Raw genomic sequence first — 26,682 nt, forward strand, 5'->3', positions numbered from 1 at the left:
TTTCATGCATTTATACATTACAAAACATTTCCAGAAAACATACTGACAGAATTAAGAAAAAACTCCATAATATGTATGCATTTCTGTATGTAATTAATCAATGCTAAGATAAAAAAAAGTATTGAAATGCTGGGCTTTTTCCCTCTAGTGTTACAGCTTTGGGCAGCTTGATTATAGATTTGGGCAGCTTGATTATAGCACATATCAACATGACCAGCTTTTCTACATAAATTGAACATGATTGTGTCACAAGTTGAAATTAATTCTTTCTTGTTGCTGCAGTGTCTGTTTCAACATCTGTAGGTTGATTGTGTCTTTTGGCTGGACATCCAAAAATGTCCATGGAGATGTTTTTTGCTTTGTTTGGAATGTTTCATAGTATTAAACGTAGTATTACACTGATCAATCTTGCATTTATTCGATTACAGGCATTTTTATTTCTGAAAAAAAAAAAAAGTTTAAAAACATGCATTCATACTGCGAATGACCTCTCTGTCAAATCTGTCCATTTTCAAGTTGAATCCATATGTGATTTTTGTGTTTCCATTTTACGTACCGGGATGTCAATTATGGTGTCGGTTCAGTCCTTAATTGTTGGCGTCGTTTGTGTCATTGTGATGGCCTTTTTTCTAAGCTGCCAGAAGTATATTCCATCAAGATTGTCTTTATTATGATCACAAACTTAATAAAATAAGCCCCTGACATGTAACTTGGCCTGGTTTGTTTAATGCTATAATGTGGCAATAGAGAAAGACACAGAGAGAAACTGGATTGTAGTAAAGTAAATTGAAGTAAATTCATCAATTTCAGTTGAATAAGAAATTAAGTTGAATAAGTAGTGATATGATTATGTAGATTATGTAACTGTTCTGATGTTCTGATGTTCTAAAGTGCTGCAATGTGTCTATAACTCCAGCTCAGTTTTTTCAAACATGAAACACATAACAAGGAGCTCGACACAGAGAGCAAATCAAATCAAGACATCCAAGATCATTTTTCAAAAGAACTAAAAATGGTCTTATCTAAACCAAAGTCTGTCAAAAGGATCCAATGTCAGATTTTGTCCGAATGTTTTAATTTTAAATGTTTTTGAATGTCAGTTATACTTTGGGTCCGGTCCTTGAGCGGTGCATTATCATCCATCTCTTTACATGCTCCAAAGGTATCCACTGATTGTGTCCATGGCAGGAGTTTTGAGGCCCAAATACTGAAATCGAGTGGGATGGCGATGTCAAAAACAGTCTGTAGCACTTTATTGATCTCAGTCCAATATTTGTGAACAACAGGACAGTCCCAGAACACATGGTAATGGTGGGACTACTGGCAACCACAATTTGTCCAACATTTAGAATGGCCCTGTGAATAGTAAAAACCCCTTGACATGGTTTTATGACAAAACATGTTACATTTTTCCATTCATCATCAGTCAAAACAATATTACGTTCTCTTTAGCATTTATTTCTTAACATTTCTAGTAAAGTGGTTGTCCAGATTATTAATGGATTTATATAATTTAGATATTAGATTTAAATACCTTAATAAAAAAAATAAAACAGTGGTTTAATCTGCAGAATTTGACATTTATTTTGCCTCCAGTGCTCCTTGAGTTTGGTATGTCTAATTTAGGTTAAATACCGGTACAAAGATTCCAATCGCAGCAACGGATTAAGGTTCCCTCCGAGTGGTTTACAATCAGGTCTATTATAGTTGTACAGAAGGAGAAATCGCTTCATGGTGGAGAAGACACAGTTAATAGAGTGAAAACATTTCCATGAATACATGCCTGATTAGGTTCAATATGCCGTTAAAGTTAAAGGATGCTAATCATAACTTTTCCAATGCCATTGGGTTGATTTTATTGAATTTACTCTTATCAGTTTACCAATCTTATAAAACTCTCTGGTCGAACATGACACACAAATACAAGAACTTCAGAAACACGGATCAGAAGAAAAGATTGACTGAAAAACAAAAGGGTTTATGCCAAAAACCTGCACTGAACTCGATTGTATAAAATATCAAATAACCCTAACCCTAATGAAGGGGCCCCCGAACATCCCCCAGCCTAATCCTTGTATCAATCAGCTCAATGAACTGGAAACACGGTCTCTCCCACCACACATGCAACCAGACACATGTATGTACAAAAGAGACTGTGTGCTCAATCAACATGTATGTATATAAATACCATTTTCAATTTGGTAAAATTATCATCACCATGACAATCGATCATTGTTTCCTGCAATACAGAATCAAATGAACATAATGAAAAATAATCATTTTAAGTAAGAGGCTTCTGTTTGTGTTTAGCATTCCGATAACCACAGTAATAGTCAGATGCCAAAAACAAATAGATTATGCAACAATCAGCGTCAGTTCAAAACAACAGAATTGTCTTATAATGTGACCATCACCTGAAACACACTCCATGTTGGTGGATCCATCTCTCGCTGCAGTTCAGTTCTCTGTGTTTTGAGCATGTGTTTTTTACCTGTTGGAAATGAAATACAATGTCTTAGTTGTCTCCTCTTGAATTCCTCACAGACGTGATGATCGTTGTTGACTAATCTTGTATGGTAAGTACTGGAGGTCTTCTTTAGCTATTGCAGCCACTATAGCGTTCTCCTTCTCGTGGTGGTTAAGGAACCGCATTATCAGGCCTCAGGGCTGATAATGCACGTCTATGGTGAAGTGTGGGAACTCCAGTCCTGAATGCAAGTTCTCAAGTCAGGTCTCAGTGTTGTCTGTCCTCACCCTCCGGCACTCCCACAAGTCTTAATGGTTTCTATGGGATCTGAACTCCAGAATCTTGCTCTTCATAGCCTCATTCTCTGCCCGGAGTTTCTCGGCTCTCAGCTCCAGTAAATCATCTGTATTGTCTGAAATGTCAGCTTTCCGCTGAGGTTGCGGCCCGTCAGCTTTGATTATTTATCTCCTGAAGAATTACCTTCCTTGTCATCTCTCAGAATATCTTGCGCTGCCTTATTTGGGGTTTTGTGGGTGAAACAAAAATGTTTAAGATAAATATTGCCTTCTGGGAATTTTGCCAGATTTCACCAATGTTTGATAAAGACATAAATTGCATTACTGTGTTATGTATCTTTTTATAGCTCTGATGAATTCCTACATTCTGTTTGAAAATAAAAGCTATAATAAATGATGGATGGTGGATTGGTTTGACTTATTTGACTCATGGATTTCTTCTCACAGTTACAGGGTATTATAGATTGACAGACACAACAAAGACTTGTCATGTTGTAACAATGAGCCAACACTGTGTGATACACGTAGGTGGCTCAAGTCAAATGCATTGTATTCGTATTGATGAGTAGTCTGCTGGTACTAGGCTAAAACTGTGATGGTAAATGAGGACATTTACAACAGGCCAATCTGCTGACGTGGGACATAGACGTCCCTCCAGTGACCCGTAAGTGAAGAGTTCATGGGAGTCCTGTCTATTGTTTTAGCTCCTTGTTCATCAGCTCCTAAAGCCAGCCCAGTTCTTATCTGTTCATCTCAACAGGCTGCTGTGAGTGCCAGAAGCATTGATTAGGGCGCCGTTAGACATTACAATGAGTGTGTCCATTCTAGAGCATGCTTATGTTAGCATTTATTGTGCTATGCAGATCCTGGTTTAACCTAATCCAAACTGCTTCTAGTTGTTATTCATTTTAAGGTTGGCTGAATAAGTTGTTTTGATTGACAAGAGTGAGGAATTAAATATGCAAGTTAATCAGGAAATGCAAAAGTCCAGAACCATTGCTAATCGGGGCAATTATAAGAATTAGCTCATCATCTGACTATTGTAATCACTGACAGACCATCACTGGTAATCAAACCAATAATAAGAGACAGACAGAAGAAATATATTTGACAGATTTACAGATGCCAGGGGCTTTGTGGGATAAGATATTTATAATAGAGTTGCTCAATTGTGATGTCCTATGCATTGACAACTATTGGCTTGTTTCACTTTGGAGAAGTTTCATTTTCAGTGTCTTAAGTGAACCGTACTGGCCAATTTAAGGTGTCCGAGGTGGACCCAGGGTTATAGCTTCTAAAGTAGTCTGGCTCACTTTGGGTCTCAGTGCTTTTCAGTGAGGTAATTGGATGAGAGAGAAAATGCATGCAGACTCAGGTGGAAAGAAGAGTGCAAAAAGCAGATATAAACAGAAAATAATAATTCCGCACCAAACTCTGACTTGATCTGACGATAAACTACCAAATTTAGCAAAACAAAGCTAGCTCATGTTAGCAACAGCTGGTTCGTGTTAATCGGTGCACGTCACTCGCATCAAGAACGAAAATAGGCCTGTTATATTTTCAGTACATAATACATCTAACTTTAACCAAACCCAATGCATTAACATAAAGAGACTGTGGTGTAGAGACACAGAGATGACAAATAAATGCAGGAAAAGTTGGACATTGTGTTGTGAATTACTGAGATCAACCATAATATTGAAAATAATAACATAGGTATGATTTAGATTTGATGTATTAAGAGAACTTTTGTTTTGTTATGCTTGGGTGATGTCAGCTGCTCATGTAGCAGAGCGCTGTGAGGCCCTGGGCATGAAGAAACATTCCTCCATGAAAAGAGCCAAAGTGCTCTACAGCAAACTGGTCTGGGGGGATAGTGGAAACGTGGATAATATGGACCATCTCATTGTGGTTGGAAGGCACTTGTTTAGTCAAGGTTATGGACTTCCACTTAAAATGTACATGCAAGACCCTTAAAACCCCAGCAGTGGCCGGCAGCTCAAGTTGTCCCAGGGGGCCAATAAAGAGGTGGAAACGGAAATAAAAGAGTGCAATCTGGTCTGACCTACAAAGTGTATATGCAAGCTCAAAATTTCACCATTTTATGTTATCATAGAGTGTGTGTTCTACTATCGTCAACTCGTACTTTATTACTTACTAATGTAATAAAATGTTTTTTGAACTGCATTTTTGTTGTTGTAACGTGCTTTAACATTTGTTTCACATGAGAATGCTATAACACCAAACAGATGACCAACTGTCTGTTAGCACACAACTCTCAAGTAACTGTGAGTAACATGGTTGTGTCAAGTGACCACATCTTCAGCTTTCAATATGTGGCATCAGAGTAAAGCCAAATGTTTGTAGATTGTAATACCACTGAGGCAAGAGCGTGCACACCGAGAGTTGTAATAACAGCATTTGCTTTATGTTCCTTTAAGGGTTATGCAATTCGCATTGTTTTCTACTGTTGGGAACAAAGCAAAGTATTTAGACAATAGAACTTTATTTTTTCCTTAAATTTGTAACATTTTTACAACTAAAATAATGTTGATATTGCATGTGTTTGCATGCTTTGTATATATCAATTGCATAACCCCAAAGATTAGCATGTGCTTTGAAGCCCTTTTATACAAAGAAGTTTGCAGTAGTTTTGCAGCTGTGTTTGTTTCCATTGGGTGACGTGTTATTGTTTTGTACTGCCTAAAGTACAGGTTTAACATGTCAGTGTGTGTCAGATGGACTGGTACCTTATGACCCTTTCTATAAGTTGCCTGCAGTCTGTGGATTGTCCTTCCTGATGGGATTTCCTCCTGCCAGACAGGGAAACTTTGGGCTCCCTCCTCCTCCCTTCCCCCGGTCTCTTGCCTGCCCCCGCCTGCCTCTGCATTGGGACAAAAGGCTCCTACTTTGAGCCTCACAAACCTGATAGACAGCAGACCTCAGCACATCACTTCTCACACCAGGACGCAGCAAATAGACGCAACATTGATGGGGGCTTCTTCTTTTAGGGTTTTACAAGATTCAAACCAGCTTTGGTCAACAGAAAGCTAACTGTTGGACTTGCCACATTTCAGCGGAAACACATTTGTTTGAATGATTAATGATTTTAAGTTGGATTTTGATTTCACACAAGGAAATTTGTGGTAAGTTCTGAGAGTTGATGCTTGGAAGTAGAAGATTGTTTACAGAATGTGTTAACATACTGGCTGTTTCTTTTTACCTGTAGTATTCAGTTTGCCACAAGAGTCAGTCTCAAGTCTGAATAAATGAAGCAACTGATGCCAAACTAATGACAAAACTGATCACAATACAGTTGGACAGAATGAAACATATTGTCTCTGTAAAGGGGAAAGTATAGCTCTTGTGCATGTACGGTCTGTTTTGCCATGTGCATAATACAGCATTGTAAGATCAGCTGAGAGTGAGTCAACAGAGAAACCCCCATCACTCAATTCACTTCACCTCACGACTTGTAGTTTGCATTCTTTGCACTCATGTGGGTTGCAAGCTGCTATTAAGCTACATGCCACTTTGACTGACGGACTACATCCTCTTCTTTTACGCAGACTGCTGAGCCAGTGACATAATCTGGGAGCAATCCAGGGTTACTGTCCCCATGTGGGGCTTTTTCAGGAATTGGGAAAGTGTCAACACCAGTTCTATTTCGTATACAGTTTATTGGCGAGTGGATATACTGTGATTGAACAGTTACATGATACATATTGACATTATTATTAACAATGTGTAAGTGAATTTAAAATATGTCCCCTGGAAACATTCACATTCAGATGTGTCCTGCTTGTCTCTTTATCCTACTGAGAGTGCAACAAAACAAATGTCCTGATTTAGGCCAGTGGGTTGATTGCGAACAACATTATAATGAGGATTGTTTTACTTCAGAAGCATTATGTTTTGGCAGTGTTTCAAAGTGTTATTTCATTTTCCTTAACTGCAAAATGATTCAAAGGATCAGAATGCAGCTAATGGTAATGAAGACTTGTCTTAATGTTTGGCCAGCTCCAGTTCAAGGTTGTAAAAACTTGACTCAATGAGTTTAATGTTTAAGCCAGATGTTGGCCTGCATGTATTATGAAGAATAAATTCTGTGTATCTGCTTTCCTCTCTCTTAGGTAAATCATGGATGCAGTTTGTCTGGATCACTGAAGGCAGCTTAATGCTTTGGGCACAAGACTTCAATATTTACCTGATGCAATGGCCAATTTTACAAAAGCACTCCTCAAGCTTATAATCGTCTTGTATATTTCTTTTCCTGGATTGCATTGCCAACTAGACTGTACTGGCGTGGACTGCCCTCTTTTGGACAACTGCCTTGAGGACGTTTTGGAAGCAGGTGCCTGTTGTACTTCTTGCTTACATAAAGGCTGCACTTGCGAAGGCTACCAATTCTACGACTGCCTCAATGCTGGATTCAAGAATGGGAAGGTGCCAGAAGGGGACTCTTACTTTGTAGATTATGGCAGCACTGAATGTTCGTGTCCATTAGGGGGTGGCAGAATTAGTTGTCACTACATCAGCTGCCCTGAAATGCCCCCACACTGCATTGACATGTCTGAGCCTGTGGATGGGTGCATGCAGTGTGAGCGGATTGGCTGCACTCACAATGGGCAAAAGTTTGAGGCAGGGCACTCATTTCACATCAATCCCTGCCAGGTTTGCCACTGCCCCAATGAAGGAGGGACACCTATGTGCTACCCTGTCCCAGACTGTGAGCCAGAGAAAGTCCATGAACCATTATTAATTGGAGCACCTCAGGATGAGTCAGAAATTCAGCACAACACCTATCCCTACATAGTTGACCCGCAAGATCACATGGGTCAGTTCCCCACACCACACCAGCTTCTACCTGAAGGAAATCTACCTCTTTTCAAAGCGGCCATGGACACTGAAGAGCTAGAGGACTATGATTATGGGCCAACTGACTTTCCAGACACCTACCGTCCGTCTTTGGGTACCTTTGCTCCTTTCAACAATGAAAATAACCTAGTGGCCCAAAATGGACACCAAATCAACAAGTTAGAACTCAAAGAGCACTATGGAGTTCACAACTCCTTTGCAACGATAGCAGAGAGGCCTACAAGAGTTCCAACAACTCCTGAAGAAACTACCCATCAGCCACTGGACTATGAAGATGCCACAACTTCTCTGAAACCTTCATTCACAGACTTGACAGATTTCAAGCACCTATTAAAGGAACATCAGTATTTTGGTAGTTTTGTTCTTCCACTAAAGAAAGAACTAGGCAGCGATAAACTGCTACAAGAGCCAGACTTTGACAACTCAGTAAATCTTCATGAAAGTTCAGAGGACAAAGACCAAACATCTTTGAGTGAACAAATCAACTCTAGTCGAAGTCAAGAGAATTTTAACGTTTTAAAGGGAATCAATCTTTCGCCATATACTTTAAAAACACCATTTCAGCACACAAAGGTATCTCCCACTGCAGGCCCGGAAGAGCAGTTTCAGGTTGAATACTATAATGAGGGTGAAGAAATAGTGCATTTGCAGAATGTTACTGGGCATCAGGACTCCAATGTGCTTTACAATGTTAAGCCAGACACACAGGAACATGACAATGAGAAACCAGAGAGCAGAAATGTCTTTGCAAACTACGGAGAGACCGTTCCAAAGTCTTTTTCTACTTTCCTCCAAACAACAACCACAGCTTACTTAACCACAACTGACAAACCACTGTTACATCTCAAGCAAGATCTAAACAACACCTTCCAAAATGTCAGTGACAAGGACGTTGCTCCTAAAATGTATGAGTTGCGGAAAGTGGCATCAGGAGAACGGGTTTCTGATCAGTTTGGATTACACAGCAGATTTGAAGGTAAGTTAGCAGATTGATTCCGTATATATTTTCATCTTGGCCACAATTTATTTCAATTGGAGTTGTAGTTTTTCTTCATTTTCTTTCACCTTTTCCTGTGCGTATTTTTTTGATGTCCATCCCTGTATAATCAATTTTAATGTATCTAATATTGCTGATTGGTAGACATACTGTTGCCTATAACTGATCGTCTGTATGTTGGTCAACATGGTAATGGATAAAGGTATAAAAGTATATTTTTGATGACTTGCTTGGATGAAGTATAAACCACAAGTTTTTTATGGTTAATAAAAGAGTCTTGAAAATTATTGGATTGAAATTATTAAAAATAAATAATACGTAATTGTCAGGTGCATTGTACCTCATAAATCTCCTGTTTGTTTCCTTCTTAGATAAACCCTAAATACATTGTTCATTTGGTTGGGTCAGGAGTGGGGAGTGGACCACATCGCTCCACTGAACATCCCCCTTTAGTGGCTGCACCACCCTGAGTCTGAGCACTCTCCCCCAGAATGTTTTGCTGCACATTGCCTCAGAGCTCTCATGGGGGACATAAAGTGATGCTGGAGGCTTAAGTCCATTCATAAATCTTGCCTTATACCTTAGCTACTTTCAGGGAAAATGTAACAAAACAGCAAACAGCATTCCAGAGAGTTTAATAGAATATATCATAGAGTACAAGCCTGTGCTCATATATAAAATATATAATATGTATAATAAAATAGTCAGGTAATTTAATCACAAATCAGTTCCACAGTGGTCTAAATATATATTAACTGAAACCTTAATGGTGCTTAATGGTGCATTGAGAATATTGTTGATAAAAACTCCATTAGGGCCAGTCTGTTGTTTTGTCAAGATTTAGCTGTCCCGTTGGCCAATTCCAATTTAAGTACTACTACTATTCACCACTTTGGAAAAATGTGGCAAAATTGGTGTAAATAGATACACGCAGTATTAAAAAATAATTGAATGTGTTTACATGGTTGCCGGTGGTGTAGTGATTATAGGTGTTGTGTATGAGCGGTTGCAACCACCGAGGCGCTGTAGTTTCAATTCCACCACTCGACCATTTGCAGAATATCTCTCCCCTCTCTCTCCCCATTCCGCACACTCCCCATTGTCCTATCATAAAAGTCTTATCTTTATTGCTTACATGATGCAATAAAACTTGTCGATTGAATTTAGATATTCTTCACATTTGAAGAATATAATTAGCTACATATTTTGACAATGATATCCAACATCCCTCAAGATTTCGAGCAAAAGTTACTTTTAGGGCCTTTTTGCTTGGTTCTATTTAGCTTAACCAATCACTTAAATGCACTGAATGAGCTGTCATCAGTATTCGTGGATAATAGATACAAAAAAAGAGATGTACTTACATTTTTGAGAATCTATTTAGCTGGAGTTATCAGTTTCTATGGCTTCTGCTTCTGCTTCTGTTCCAGATACACGGTGCTTCCTCAGATAGTAACGCTTCAGCCCTCAGGCAGGTGACGGGGCAGGACATGGCCTCTCCTCTTGGCAGATAATGGAGCTTATCAGAGTCAATGGCAATGGACTGAGGATAGTAGCAGCAGTGGAGCGGCAGGACAGAACATGTTTTAACACTGTCACTCCGTCACTGTGCCTTTCCCTCTTTGATGGATTTTATTCTACAGATGCAGTACAATTGTTTTTTTGTCAGTTTGTTTATCTACATTCCTGAGATGAGCCCGCATGAATGTAATTTCCCTGAGAAGGTTCTAGTGCTAGTGCCAATCACACTCCAATCCCTGACAAATCCCATGGCATGGAATATGCTTCAATCAATCTGCATGTTTAACTGTCCAAACTGTTGAATTACATTAAATTAGCTACGACAGCATGGAGCTCAACATTGACTGCCTACTTTGAGGTTACAGAAATGCATTTCCCGTAATTTTTTCCCATAGACTTTACAAAATATATATGTATATATTAAAAGTTTGAAAGCATGATGGAAATGAGCCTTTGGCTACAATTCGGTGTTTACATCATGTTGAGTCATGTCTGTCCCTTAACAAATACTGTCCCAATCAAATACATAAATAAACAAGATTACCAAAAGACCTATAATTGTATTTATAATCTGTTTTTAAAACATTTTTCAGAGTGTAAAGATTTAAATGTGTTTTTTGGACTTAAAACAACAGCATTATGGCCAGAAGTTGCAACACCGCTGGTCAGCCTCCGTCGTGCCTTCAAACTCCTCATATTTGAATTTTTCTTCAAAGGCAGACTCATGTGCTTTGAAGGCTCATGTCCTTGTTTGTCCTTTTGCACCACAATGATGCTGTTTGTAGCCTCCACAAGAAAAAGTAGAATGTTGACTAAACCAATATAGGATGCTTATTAGCCTATTAGAGTTTAGCTACAATGACTCTAGAATAACTCATGTTGGAATTAATAGGAGTGAGATTCTGTTGTGATGACTGCGGTGCAATGGTTGCTCCGAGGCCATCCATCTTCATTTCATCACAGTATTTGGAGGTATCAAGTGAGAGTGGAAGATAATGCAAGCCACATGTTAAGTAGAGACTACCAACTGCTTTCTGATAGCACTGCATACTTTGTCAAGTAGGAAAAGTACACTTTATGAGTTTCTGAACTCTCAGGAGAGAAGACGATGGATTAAATGGTTCCCCATTTTGTATCATAATTAGGTTTATCACCACAAAACGGCAATCCGTTACAAACCTTAAGTGGATATGGGAGTTAATGGTAGTGGCACATTGTTCGCTGAGTAATAATTTGGGGACGTGAGCTAATTGTTATAATTGCAGCTATTCTTAGTTGAGATTTGTTTTTTGTCAGATGATATTTTGTTATCTTTGGTTAATTTGGCTAATCTCACCGAGCTACAAATGTCTTTTTATCCTTAAAAGCAGAGTGAAGGGTACTAGCAGCACGGTGTCTGTAATCAGCACTGTAACCAATATAATTAACCTTCATTTTCATCACAATCCACAAACAATGATTTGTTCTGTTGTTTCTAGTGTTCATCTTCAGATTAATGGATTATTAAGTTTAAGATGTCTGAAATAGCAGAGTCGGTACAATAAGAAATAATAGTTAAAGGGGGAAAAAGTAAAATAGAAATACATCTAAAAGAGAGTTTGCAAAGAGAAGAACAACATAAATGGCAAAGTGTGCATTCTTACTTCAATTATGCAAGAAACAACACTGATGGAACAGCTTTTTTCTTTATAGGAAGTCAAGTGCCACAGCTGAGCTTCTAAATCCCATTATTTTGTGAAACACAAGCATCTAAATGAAATAGCTGTGATGGGTGTGATGGAGGGACGGGGAGTCAGGTCTCCACTGTCAGGAAGCAACTAATTAGAAGTTGGCAGTGAAAAGTGGTTCTTTGTGGACTGTGGCCGGAGCGATGACATGAGGATGGGCAGTTCTTCGAGGTATGACAGAAACTTTACACCCAGCACAAAGGAAAACAAAGAGAAGTGTTGGAGGAATCCGAAGGAATTGAAAAGCCGAGGATATAAAGTGTCTATGGAAGGAAAGTAGATGGGAGGTGAAAGATGGTGAAGGCGCTTCTCACCTTCGCTGGAGTGACGTGTGTATTGTCTCCTTAAAGTGTGTGTGTTAAAATAGTACTTTAAAGCATTATTACACATATGAAGACACAATTACTCTTTTAAATATATTCTAAGGATCACAGGGTTGCTCAATCGTGCCCAGGGATTGCTCTCTGTGCCCACCTTTAATATTTGTTATTCTGTTTCGATGCATGATCGCTTGTAACTTGAAGGGATGTAAGTAAGAGTCAGAGCTAAAAGTGCTTTAAAAGTCTGCACCATGGTGATATAAGGTTCAAGCGGGACAGACTCAAAAGGAAGATAATAACATTGCCTTGGTGCTTGGATCCTGGATTTGAGATTGGACTCTTCCCCTGTGGACTAGACACGAGTGGCATGAAGTAAACACTGATGAATCTTCTGCAGAATTGCCTGATGCAGAGGTGGAGGAGGACTGAACAGTTGTTGCCAGGAGGAGCGAGAGCAGAATTTAAAACCTGTTAGCTGAGCACTGATAGGCTGATGTTGTTGATGGGAATGGCAAGGCAGAGGCTTGAGGATGTAGAGAGAGCGGTGAGTGAGGTTAGTCGGAGCTGTGTTGGCCCAGAAGTGAGTCTTTCAGTCTGAACTTTTACTAAGCTCCAGTTCGCTATGTTGAATCCAAGAAAAGAATTTGAAACATCACATCTGCTGTTCTTATAAACAGTGCCGGGGAGGAACAAGCCTAATTTTCCAATTTGCTCTAGCAGCTTGATTGATTTCAAACCATTCATCTCCATTTTGTGCTCTTGTTTGTGTTCTCACTGTTTAAAGAACACAGCTAACGCTATGAGGAGACACCCACTACCAGCTCCACTTTCACTTTTGTGACTCTCATGCTCTTAACATCTTTCCCTATTGTAAAGTCATTTGAACATGGTTACATTTATTCTTGTATTTGTGATTAAAAGGAGAAACATTTTCCAATACACTGTAAGTAGTAAATGCACACGCTAGGTCCCACAAACGCATAGCAAACGCCACTCATGACTTCAGCTTTATGCAAACTATTAAATTAAAAAGATAGAGACATGGCAGAGAACTAGAAATAAGAAGAACTATATTTGAGACAGATATTTCAATTATGATTGGTAATTCTGAAAGCGGATTAAGTAACAAGGCCAAATGCAAATAACAGATTTGGGGCAGACAAATAATAAAAATTAAAAAATTGGAAAATTAGGATATTTCGGTTATGCATACTCTTTAAAACAGCCAGTTTTATAGTCATTGTCTGAGGCCTAATAATCCAATCCAAACTGACAGTTATGTATGAATAAATTCTGAGTTTATAGTCCGTTCATAATATACTGATGTTCTGGAGCAGCATGTGAGACGTATGAGCCGCTCTCCAGATGTGATGCAGATGTGTGCTGATGACCTACTGTATGTCTGAGAGGCAGCAGACAGGCCTGTGTTGGTCCAGACTGACTAATGAGCTGAGGTGTTCTCTCTTCAGGGCTTCACGTGTCCTCAGACCTGCCATTGCCACTCTCCAGTCATGGGAAAGTCAAAGCATATAACGTATTTTCAGTTTCTTCTTTCATGTTTATTGCAAAAGCAGCAATTTGTGGAAGGAAAATGATTGCTACATAGGTGTTAGATTTTTCTTTGTAGCACAAGCATTTTTATCAATCTCAAATCCTGAATAAAGAGTCTGTGTCTGTCACAATGTTTGGCGTTATAAGAAGCATGAACTGCACTGCTTCGCTTCAAGTCTTCTTTGTGTTTGAACAATTGTTATGTTTTCAGGGGGTTGTCAGTTAAATGTCAGAATGAGTCAGACAAAAATGTATCATGGGCAGCATTTGGACACTCGCCACCACAGGATATCTTAAAACGGGAATGTTTAGTGAGTTGTCTCATCTTGAAGTGCTCACATGCCTGGCTTTATCAGAAAGCTTGCTTTTCTTGGAGATAATATTATCTTCTGGGTTATTTTTGTGGATATGAATTGGTGCCGATTCTCATTAAACAAGCAACATTTCTAGTCCAAGCTTTTCCTTCAATTCAATGTATTTATTGCGTGGCCCATTAACACAACCGCAGTTTCCTGACTTTCAGAAATACTGTTTTGACTAGATTGAGTTTGAAAATGAAACAATGAAGCCAATAATTAATTAGAGTAAATTGAAAAAAATATCCCCAAATAAACAGGAAAGTACGTCATTCATTCATATACTTTTCTCCACTCCATCATGATCACCCTACACCCTCTATTAGAGTCCTTGGTCAATTATTTCTATTTCATTTAATTCCCGTATTTTCCTTTTAGCCCTCGTTGAACGCGTGTGATCTTGAACTGTTTACTTTAAATGTGTCAATCATCAGTGTCAAATGCCAAATATAGGCGCCGCGGCGCTTGTCCGAACAGTATAGTACCCCATGTGTGACTGTTAATCTTTGTTCCATGTTAAGTTAAATTCATGTAAATGAATTTAAATTCCTCTTCCATAAAACTGACACATTCCCTTTACCTCAAATCAAATACATTTTACCTTTACCTAATTTTTCCCCATCAATTTGTAATACAGAAATGTCCTATCCTGAATTATGTAAATGAGAGAGCAGATTGGAGTTAATAAAGTTTCAAAGTAGATCATGAAACAGCAGTTTTTTCTGAATTTGCTCTGTGCTGCATAGATTAGCATAGTTTAGGCTTACCGGTATTCAGATGAAAACAAAGTCGTTTCTATAAAGAGAATAAAGCATGCTGTTAAGGCTCTGAGTGAAAGCCATGTGGAGCTAATTCTGCAATGGCTCTGTGATTCATTAGAGGAATAAAGTCCAAACAGGAAGCTGCATGCTGTAGTTTAATGTTTGCAAATGTGTTCATTTCCTTGCAATATATTTGGGGTTGACATAAATTGGGTTTGTGTTCTCAAATTGGAAAACAAAGCTCTTTCATTTCACGGCTGTAAGAGTAGGATGAATATGCAAATGCTAAGGTAGGTTGCCTCTTCAGAGCAGACTGTGTGGTGCAGCAGGCCCAGACGGATTTAGGCCTCTGCTGTAAACGGTGTGTTCAGAAGTGCATGTGTTTAACAGCCATAGCATCGCAGAATGTTATGGCCTGACCTTGAGCTATCATCTTTTGAACCTTTTAGTTTCTAAACATATGTCGTTTTTTGCAAATTTGTTTCAAAGAAGTGACTAGACCGTGTTCTTCCACTCGCATCATAAGTGAGGGTGGAAAGTGAATAACTTCAAAATACTCATGTTATTTGTAATAGATTTTTTTTGTGTGTTATTTGTACGTTTTTGGTTGATTTTTCAATGTGTAATTGTAAAAGAGTATAATTTACCAATGTAATTGTAATTACATACATTTAAAATGACTGAGTACAGTTGGAGTTGCCTGACATTGCCACCATAATGTAATATACAAGAACGAACAGTGTCAGGAAAATACAAGTCCCAGTTGTCCCAGTTGTCTATGCTCCTGCCTAAACCCACAAACTTACAAAACAGCACTGCTCTGATTGGCCAACGCTCAGAGAATTTGCAGATTGCAGTTTAAAACAACTTGATTCAGTTTATTCAATCAAGTTTCAGATAAATGATTGATCTAAAATGTTACTCTTCATTCATACTTTTCACTTATACTGAGAAACAATTTTGGCACCAGTACTTTTCTTATAACTTGTACATTTTTAGTCATGTAACTGTATTTTTTCAAATATTCAGCACTCTTTCCACTCCTGACCTTAAGCTGCCATTTAAACTTGATACATATTGCATAACGTGCTTTGAGTAGAGAGAAAAAATCCTCATAAAATCCTTCTGTGTCTGGAGTTGAGTTTTACCTCTGGAGAATGTGATGAAATGTTGAAGGCGCCGTAGAGACCAACTGGAGTTCACTGTGTGTTAGTCTGCTCTGTACAGTGGATTTACTGTGGAATTTACAGTGTTGTGAACATGTGAACGTGTCTGCAGGTGGGGCAGAGGATGACCTGGTCCAGAGCTGCTGTGCCGCTGGGCAGATGTGGGCCAAACAGAATGACCACTGTGTTCATATGCCGTTCCTCAGCAATGACAAGGCCTCTTTGTGCAGGTGTGTATGTGTGTGTATGTGTTAGAAATACCCTATGGCTTCCTGTAATTTACTTAATCCTGAAGTAGTTGCCAAATGAAGATAGGATTGTCCATAACAGATAACTGTAGATTGGCTAGTCAGACGTTTTGTTCCATTTGTTCTGTATTCACAAGTGATCCTCTGAGCGACTGTGGTTCACAGGCAGTGGACACCTGACCAATAGGCTGCATTCATGCATGGTAGTTGTTTACTCATAAAGTGTATCTTCTTGTTTGTTTCAGTTTGGCTCAGAAGCAGTGCTGCCTGAGCTCAGTGAGGGAGGTCCAGTGTGAGAGCGGTCTGACTGCTGCCAGGTCAGGGAGCTCCTGTGATGTGGACCTGGACGCCCCATGTCCAGACCACTCCTATGAGGCAAGTCCAGTTGCTAATAAGCACCACAGCAAAGGCTAATCCTCTTGTGCTGTACATCACTCTGCCATACTGTTTAAGCATGGTTCACAGACCAACCTTTCAGATTTGCATCTTAGTCAAATATGTCTTAATTGAAAATTTGTCAAAATTGTCCTCATTTATTTATTCCTATAATCCACACTGCACAATTTAAAGAGACTGTTAAATCCATAATGTAAACAAACAAATGAAAGCTGGGTGCTGTTCATTAAAACACTTGCATATTGTATCATTACAATTCTTTATAGAATATTATCCTTCATTCTCCTTGACCAGAACACATGTGATTTACAGAAAAGTGGAAACACCTTAAGAAAAAATCTAACTTACTATTCTAGCTATAAAAGCCCACAAATTCTCAAACACTTTAATCATTTAAATTTTAAAAAATGATACTTTCCCCCCCCCCCTAAACTGTTCTACATTCATGTATGTGATGCTGTTCTACCTCCACAGGGCACTCAAAGGGTTTTACATCCAGTACCCAGTAAATAGCTTCACATGAGCTGATGTCTTGTTGCCTGGTACAGAGGGCTCGATTGTAAATGTCAGCAGGCTGTTTCATTCATGACGTTGCACAAAGAAAAAGAAATGTAAACATTTCAACATATTTTGACTGTTAAGCTGAATTTATATGTACAGGCTTGTATCAATAATTATCCCAAGAGTTTTTACTTCCCAACGCCCATAGTAGATTTAGGAAACAAGCTGATGAGTGTGAACAGTTCCATATGAAGCTAGAGTGTCTGCATAGATGTGGATACAGTCTGCATAGATGTGGATACAGTCTGCATAGATGTGGATACAGTCTGCATAGATGTGGATACAGTCTGCATAGATGTGGATACAGTCTGCATAGATGTGGATACAGTCTGCATAGATGTGGATACAATCTGCATAGATGTGGATACAGTCTGCATAGATGTGGATACAGTCTGCATAGATGTGGATACAGTCTGCATAGATGTGGATACAGTCTGCATAGATGTGGATACAGTCTGCATAGATGTGGATACAGTCTGCATAGATGTGAATACAGTCTGCATAGATGTGGATACAGTCTGCATAGATGTGGATACAGTCTGCATAGATGTGGATACAGTCTGCATAGATGTGGATACAGTCTGCATAGATGTGAATACAGTCTGCATAGATGTGGATACAGTCTGCATAGATGTGGATAATGTCAGGCATGTCTAGGCACAAGCATAGTATAATACAATCTCTCCTATGATATCGTTTTGGAAAGGCCATGCCTGTGCTAGGTTTAAATATTAACCTGGGGAATGTGTAACATTAAATCACAAGACTTCTAAAGGGTTGCTAGCTCAAAGCGGTGCACTTTTCACCCATTTAATGAATTCCAATCATAAACACATATTTTGTAACTGGCTGTAAGTGGAAATCTCCCTCAAACTAAAGCTGTACAATCCTTACACTCCATCCGTATGTGCGCTTCAGGTGTGCTGCAGTTGTTGTGCCCTGGGTCTACAGGTGCGCCAGGAGGGCCTGAGCTGTGACAGTCATCACTTCCTGGGATTCCCTTGTGGACACGTCTTCCTGACCTGCTGCGAGGAGAAACCAGCCCCGAGCCACAGTCTCCTGTGGAATAAACACGGTCTCAGAGCCACTACTAGACCCAGGCAAGGTATCCGGCTCTATATACTGTACCTATTACATAAAAGTACTTAGATTGAACTACTTTTGCAATATTCCTTATATTATCCCTAACACTATTTAAATATACAAAAAGGAAAATGTTCATAAACATTTGAATAATAGCTGAAGGTGAAGATAGTGAAAAGCTACGTATGATAGAAAAATGATTTACAGTAAACATAAAAGTGTTTTCAAAGTCAAACAAAGCAAGTATTCTTTTTAAACACTATATCACTCCTGATAGGTGAGTGTCCCTGCCACTCGGGCTACAGACTGACCCCTGTTGAAACAATAGACCACCTTGAAGCTAAGCAGTATTTGGATGAGAGGGCGCTGCTGTATGGATGAAAGTGAATATGGGACAATGGACACAAATTAGCTCATGGGTACAATGCGGCGTGGTCAACATGCAACGTCCCGAAAAAATAACTGATGGTAATAATAATCTTGGGTGGGATGGTTCTCATACAGAACACAGCATCTTTTCTTTGTAACAGGGAATCATGACTGAATGAGTATTGTGTCGTTGTGAGACAGATTTCTGTCCAAAATCTTGTCCAGACTCAGATGGTTTTGATGTTTGAACTCACATCGCAGTTTGGTTGGTTTGGAAGTAGCAATGAGAATCTAAAAATGCACCAAAGCTGGATTTAATTATTAGCAGACTTTTGGCTCAGACTGTCTTCTTTCATTCTTCTATTCTTGACCTCTCTGTGTAGCCAAGAGCACATACTGTACATTAAAGCAGCAGTCTATAGGATATGCACCATTTAATAGACAGTAGGTGAGCACATTGCAATTCAAAATGTTATGGAGGGACAAAACAGAACTTTGCCATGGTTTGTAATATGTTGAAATGTGAGCTTACGTTTTAGCAGTATACACATGCAAATATGGTTATTCAAGTATAAAACAAATCGGCTCTAGTTTGTTATGCAAATGTCTAACTTCTTCTTTGTTGTGTTTTTATTCAAACTGTAAAAGGGGTGATTCGGCATTTAAACTGTCATTGCCTAAGGACATAACATCATGTGAATTGTGAAAAACACCCACTATGCCACAGTTTACTTGACCCATAAATACACACTGAACAGAACTCCCTAAGTTTAAAACGTTATCATGTACTGTACGTGGAGGACATACAGACAGGAAATGTTTCCATCATCTGCTAATGATTGTTTTAATTCCTCAAGCCTCTTCCTTGTACCTTTATCCTCTTTCCTTCCTTTGATTACTTGCAGCAGATGTCATTATTCAAGACGGTTGTTAACTTAACATCTGAGTTAACACGACACATTTGGAGAGATTAGGTCCATACACAGCTGGAAAGCATCTCTGGTTTATGAGAAATAGTATCTGAGTTTGGGGATGATGTAAATCTCCTTAACATCGTAGCTCTGACATCTTCTTGATCAGTTTAATAGGCTTTGCTCTCACCACTGATTGTTGACTATTTTCTCTCTTTAAAGATGAAGTCATTTAAGTTGAGAGGTTATTAACCTGCACAAAGCTGTGAATGCTGTCCGTGTGTAGTCAGTCTTTATGGATGAAAAAAGGATGTAATTATTTCCAATGTTCTCAGTCTGTGACTCACCGCCTTTTTAATTAAAAAGCAAACATTCAGTCAGCTCACTCCTTTGAATATAAACCAGTGACTGTGAGGAAAAGTCAAGCTCCACAGAATAATGTTGTTGTGCCCTCCACTGTGAGGTGTTGGGCTGGTGATAGTTGAATGGAGCTCTTTTAAGCACATGCATCGAATAACAGTGCACATGTTGGTATATGTGTATGGATAAAGTATTCAGTACTATTCAGATGTATTTTTATGCTCAATAATCACAAACCATACATACATACATCCTGTCCAAACTGATAAATTGTGCATTTGAGGGGCCTTGCAGTTTTTAATAGAAATGTGAGGGCTGTCAAAATGACTGTGGACTTAATGATTCATCGATTTGAGCTACAGTGAGATTGTTTACCTTTTTACTAATCAATAATGAATTCCAACATCTGGACAATACCATTTAAAAAGATTTAATAATGTCACGTTGTTTGTGAGGTGTGATATTTATAGACTCTGGACCTGGCCAGAGCACTTGACTGCTGACTGCTTCTTTCTTTTTATGATGGTAATTTAGAAAGTGGGGTTGCAGTCAAAGCAAACATGCAAATGTGAATGCCAGGGAGGAGCAGATGCTGCGCTGTCTGTTCATATCAGTTCCAAAGAGTTAGAGCACAGACATAGCAGACTTCTGCTGTCTCTAATTTGTGTTGTTCTCCCTCCCGGCTCTGCCTCTCTCACTGCTCCAGTGTTAGACAGCCCTCTCCCCAGACAAGCCCTCTCCATATCTGCCACAGAGGAGTTGGCCAACGCACAGCATGAGGAGGAGGAGGAGGACATGGACCACTGCCATGTGTACGCGGGTCAGCTGTGCCAGCACACCTGCACCAACACCTGGGGCTCGTACCGCTGTGGATGTCATGATGGGTACTCCCTGCAGCCGGACGGGCACTCCTGCACACCAGGTCACACCAGCAGGAGCATAACACAGCATAACACTCACAGTCTGTTGTAGATTATCATTATCATCATTTATTTTTACAGGATAAACTCTCTTTTGCATTAATATCCTGTTTACCAAACACACATGAACCGAATAATAACTCAAAATATCAATACTTCAATAAATAAACACATATGCAGACTCGCACCCTTGCACACAATATAGAATCAAATCATGTAAAGCAAGGGCACTGGCAGGGTAATCTTTATCAAGAGCTTTGAATTCATTAAAATACACTAGATCGACTATATTAAATAGTCAATCTTGTGTATTGACGTGTCTGTAAGCCTCATTCAGCGCTGACATGGTGCAGCTTTAATTTCGAGATCTCAATTGATGAAGACTTGACCAGATAATCATATATTTTATGTCATGCACCATCTAAACATCCCTCTGTGCAAGAATACAGTTAATGTTATTGTTGCTGTTACAGTTGCAAAGTGTGACGAGGCAAACGTTGGAGTTAAGATAAGATAAGATATTCCTTTATTGTCCCACATGGGGAAATTTCATTGGTGCAACGCAGGTAGATACAGAGGTAGATACAGAAGAACAGATCACTTATAGGAAGTCTGAAAAACACTTTCAGTAGAAGATCTCCTATAAATAAATAAAAACTCCCATAGACAAATAAATAAATAAATAAATACCATTGCATGTGATCCCGACAGTAATTGCACATGAATATGTGTCACGACAGCACATAGATTGCACATGAATTTCACAGTAATTGCACATGAATTGCACATGAATTCCAACAGCAATTGCACATACGACAGAATTGCACATCAGTATTAGGTTAGGTCAGTATTGCGACGGGATAACGTGACGATCTCCGGGTAAGACGACAGTTCTCTGCAGTTTCATGAGTTCCTCCTTTGTGGAAACGCGGTACGGCGCCGGCCGGGGGGCGGGGCCGGAGCCAGGGGGCGGGGCCGGAGCCGGGGGCCGGGGGGCGGGGCCGGAGCCAAGACACATCGCGACGACACGACGAAAACACTCAATCCAGCCGAATAAAGTCAAAACAAGTTAATTTAAAGCGATTCCAGTGCGTGTCCCGATCGTTCGTGAAGTTCCTCTTTCATATAAACGTGTATATAAACGTGTACCGACGACACGCCGTACTTTAGCGCGGCCGGAGGGCGCGGGGGGGGGCTGGTGGGCTCGCTCGGAGCTAGCTCACGTCACAACAACACAACGAACGCAACGAAAAACGCTCAAATCCAGCCGAAAAAAGTCAAAAACAGTTGAATTAAAAAACTATTCCAGCGCGTGTCCCTATCGTACAGTAAAATAGAAAAAATATACTAACTATATTTACAAAATATAGGAGATAAACCACAATAAGTGTGAGAAAGAAGAGAGAGCGTTTACACCGGGCTGCCAGCTGTACCAGCGCCTTACTCCCACATCTTGTACAAAGAATATATTTTTGATGCTTTGAGATGCTGATGAGTATAGGGACATTAGTGATGGTTATGGAAAATTCACCCAGGGTCATGTTTAGTTATTCTTTTTTTAATTTCACTGAAATTATGGAGAAAGTGCTTGTTTCTGTCATCTCCTGGTGATTACGCAGCAGTTACACTCCAATTGATTTCATGATCATACTATCATACAGCGGTGTGGAACGTGAGCAAAGGCCTTATTAAAAATCTTAGTAACCTCAAATAAAATATTTATATGGAGACCTCTCTGCTCTTATGCCCTGAGAATAATTACAAAAACATCCAGCTTTGGTCACAAAATGTCTTGGCCTGATTTGACGTTTGGAGGCACATTCTGTGGACTCTTTGCAACACAGGGAACAGGATTTGACTGGCCAAAACTTCTAAACTTCCCATGTGGAGTCAATTCCAGGGGAACTTTCCATTTTAAAGGGACCATGTCTTTTCACAGACAGCCCTGATGAAGACAACAGAGTAACGGAGGATGGAGGCCATTTTGAAGCAATCTCCAGCAAGGCCACGCCCACCAGCAGCCCACTTTACTTCAACCCCTGTGAAGGTAATGTCACTTTGGTTGATAAAACATCAAAGATACACCATCTGACATACTAAATAAAATGCAATTACCATAAAAATGCTCAGTGAACTAACTATATGCGAATAAACATGTTGAATTATTACTTATGACTGAAAATACTTGTGTTTCCAGTCTTTGCTACAAGTTATACATTGTATTTGTCATTAGCATCAACACTGTATTTGCTTGTACTTTGCTGTGACCGAAAGTCCCCCTCAACCACGTATATATAGTAGAGTATAAATAATGCTCATGTAGATGTGTTTTGATGCAGATAGACAGTGTGGTCAGAAGTGCAGTGTGATCGGGGGTCGTGCCCTCTGCTCCTGTCTCCCAGGCTTCTCTCTCATGACTGATGGACGCACCTGTCAAGGTATGAGCTCAACATCTTATATCATCTATTATATAATATAAATATATTTAAAGGTGGTTTTAAGTTTGTATAAAAGGTAAGTCCCCAGATTGAGGGCAACAGAAAAATCCACAATGTTTAATATGTTATTAGGCTATTGAACCTGCTATATTACAATAAAAATCTGTATATTTCCATAAGAGAGTAAGTATTTTCCCTGGAAACATTAAGAGTGTGACTTGAGGGATGTAAGTGATAAAGTATACAAACATGAATGAAAATGAGTTGCTTATGGCTCTTATGGCTATTAAAACTGAACAGTCAGAATACATTTATTACCGTAAATGAAGGCAAAACTGTACTCTATGCTTGAAGCCTAACAATGTAGTAGTTTGTAGTTTGTAACTTTGAAATTCTAGACTCAGTATTTGTGCCGAGAGCTCTGACTGTTATCCTTTTTTTCGCTCAATACACCTCATTATACCTCAAGACGTGGTGTGCCGCTTTGCCCTTTACAGACTGAAAACTACAGGCTATAAAACCTCCAACATCATCATCAAAACTCTCAGCAGTAAAATTACACTTTTACACTCAACAGTAATGCACATGCTGGAAACCTTGCCGTTTCAGCATGCTGTGCTGTGCATCATTTATGTAGTTTGACGCAAAAGACAAGGACAAAAAACCTATCCACAGTTGTAAATATCCTACCATGATATCCAAACGAGAGACTGCTCGTTTCATCAGTATCGTGAGAGGAGGTATTACTGTTCAGGAACACTGTCAAAGTGCCTGGTGAATCTAAATAGTTTCCACATGTGGGAGCGGGCAGAGAGGGTGAGATTTCAGATGGAATGAACAATGGAACACCCAAGGCATTGTTCAGATCATTTTTACTCAAGCAACGTTTGTTGAACTTGGACATTATTGTTTTATGTGCTGTCAGAGGCACAACCACTTTATAACAGTATGACTGGAGTTGCTTCTGTAATAATAAATAACACGGCACTAAACCCACTAAACTATTCATATAGTTTGGGGTGTTGTTTGGTTTAATCCTTGGTTTAAAATGTATTTGAATTGAAATAAGAAAACAAAACTACATTAGTGATGGAATTTGTATTTGACATGACACATTTTTGACTGACATACTGTATAGATCTAAAGGAGTTCTCAGAATCATTGACCATTTCACAGTCAGTTGGTTTTGGATGAACTCAAATCTCTTAAAGATGCTCTTCCCACCAAGACCTTCAGCGCTGTCCAACGCCGCAATTTGCAGACATGCTTCAATTTGCAAGGCTGGAATACTTTCATCTCTGTTCCGATACCGATCAAACCACACACCCGCCCTGCTCTTACGGAGAATCCATAGCTGCTTTCAGCTATGGAGTCATTCAAGGCCGTCATAACAAAAACGGCCTCATTTTCCTCATATTAAATGTCTGGTTTATAACCTCCTGTGGCCTGATTGGAAATCTCATATTTAAAAAACAATAATCAATAATATGGAACAGATATGGCATAATGTTTATCTATTAATTATCTATTTTATTTTATTTCTCAATATATATTTATGTATTTATTATGTTTGTGTATCCATCTGAATAAATTGGATGAGACAGGCTTTTTGATGCAGCCTGTGCTGTTTTAGACAAGGCGTTAAGTCTGGGCTGAGAAATACTTACCGGTGCTTTCAAATCCCTTCTCCTTTCAGAAAAGTAATCATGTTTTTTTGTCATAAAATAGCCTCTTTGTCCCATTTTGGCTCACTTTGCCACTCACCGCGGTGTAATGTGGCAGTCTTAGGGGAGCAGACACTGAATGCAGCAGCCTTGAGGCAGTAGTGGGCCTTTGTTTTGAATGATGCAGTGAGGAATACAGGCCACTAGGGCTGAAAGGTGAGCTTATGGCCACTGTCTCTGTGTTTATCTTTGGTTTAGCCCAGAATTTGTCATTGTGGTATTACTTATGTCCAAATTCACCACAGGAAAAAAGTGCTAATATTTGGTAGGACCACCTTTAGTTTGATTACAGCACACATTTGCTGCGACATGGTTTCAATAAGATTCTGCAATATTAAAAATATAATTTCCATCCAGTGTTGCATTATTTTTCAGTTGATCTTATATTGATGATGTGAGAGAGTGACCACTGTACAAAGCCTTCTCCAGTTCGTCCCAAACCCTCTCACTCGGGTTCATATCTGTAGTGGATTAGGTTCTGCTTCTCCAATGATTGGACCCTTCTCAAACACACTGACATATTCTCCATGACCACGGGATTTGTCTTTCCACATGGTCGTTTCTGAAATGAGACGCCGCTCACTGCATCAGTTGGGTTTAAAGGCCGTGTTGCAGCTGAAAGATCATCACCTGCAACAGTTATCCAGTGGGAGGAGACAACCTACTGTATTTGCACAGTTTAGTGGAGTGGCAGTGTATTTCTTATGTACCATAATGTGATGTGAAATGTTTTACTTTTAGTTGGCTAATATTGCATTGGTTCATAGTCTTAATTGTTATAAAATTGATCCTGGTTAGTTAGGGGTTAAGCTTCTGATTAAACATTTGAAATATGTGTGCACTGAGTCCAGCACATTGAAATCAATGACAGCAGAAGAGTGCAGCTGATAAAATATTAACAGTGAAACTTTTTTTGTCCTGTAGCGTAATTGATAACTAATGGGCATGTGGTAGACACATGTACAAAAGACTAGACTTGGAAAATAAAGACAGATCAAGCGTCTTGCAGGTTTGAAAGACTATTTGCCGTAGGGGCCAAAAAGCCTGGATGCTTGTGACAAGATGTCATGTTGCATGTTACAACTTTCTGCTCTTACAGCTGAGCTTGTGCCTGTTGATAGACAGGCCTGTTCCTATGAGGTGATGCACCCAGAGGAGAATCTCACTCTGCTGCCTCTCTGTGGACTACAACACTCTTTATGCAAACTCCCTTAAGCTGCAAAGTTTCTAAACTCAAGCTACAGATCCACAGAAAGTGAAGAAAAATGTGAAAATATGAAACCGTTTTGTCTCTCTCTCTCCCTGGGCTATTTTATAAAGGCGTGTAGCAGTATTTTCTAACATGGTCCCAGTGGAATGTGGTGGATTACGGGCTGATGCTTAAACCTGGATTAAATCTGGATTACCATGTGCCAGAATGAACACAGATGCAAAAGATAGGACAGAATTGCAGTCCTAGTCCAGTGCTGTCACAGCATTCAGCCGGTCACTGCTGTGTATGATAAGAAATCCGCCTATGTAATAAATCAACGTGGTTTGTCAGATACAGATTCCGAAGCTCTCAACTGTGTGACACTAACCACAAAAACAACAACATTTGCCAGCATCAGATGATATTAATTAGTCATGGGA

General features: G+C 39.4%; 1 protein-coding gene across 1 annotated transcript in view; it reads left to right on the top strand.

Moving 5' to 3' along the window:
* Positions 1-5,699: 5,699 nt before the first annotated feature.
* The window catches only part of fbln2 (fibulin 2), a 29,939-nt gene continuing 8,956 nt past the window's right edge, over positions 5,700-26,682 (top strand). The window contains exons 1-8 of the mRNA XM_072452025.1: positions 5,700-5,909; positions 6,897-8,617; positions 16,153-16,270; positions 16,534-16,663; positions 18,164-18,350; positions 20,675-20,890; positions 22,828-22,935; positions 23,228-23,326. Of these exons, the coding sequence (XP_072308126.1) occupies positions 6,979-8,617; positions 16,153-16,270; positions 16,534-16,663; positions 18,164-18,350; positions 20,675-20,890; positions 22,828-22,935; positions 23,228-23,326 (2,497 nt within the window). The 5' untranslated portion in view covers positions 5,700-5,909; positions 6,897-6,978. The remainder of the gene's footprint in view (positions 5,910-6,896; positions 8,618-16,152; positions 16,271-16,533; positions 16,664-18,163; positions 18,351-20,674; positions 20,891-22,827; positions 22,936-23,227; positions 23,327-26,682) is intronic.

The sequence above is a fragment of the Eucyclogobius newberryi genome, unplaced genomic scaffold, assembly GCF_026437365.1.
Source record: "Eucyclogobius newberryi isolate DKJ021-1_F unplaced genomic scaffold, fEucNew1.0.hap1 SCAF_19, whole genome shotgun sequence".
Taxonomy (NCBI): domain Eukaryota; kingdom Metazoa; phylum Chordata; class Actinopteri; order Gobiiformes; family Gobiidae; genus Eucyclogobius; species Eucyclogobius newberryi.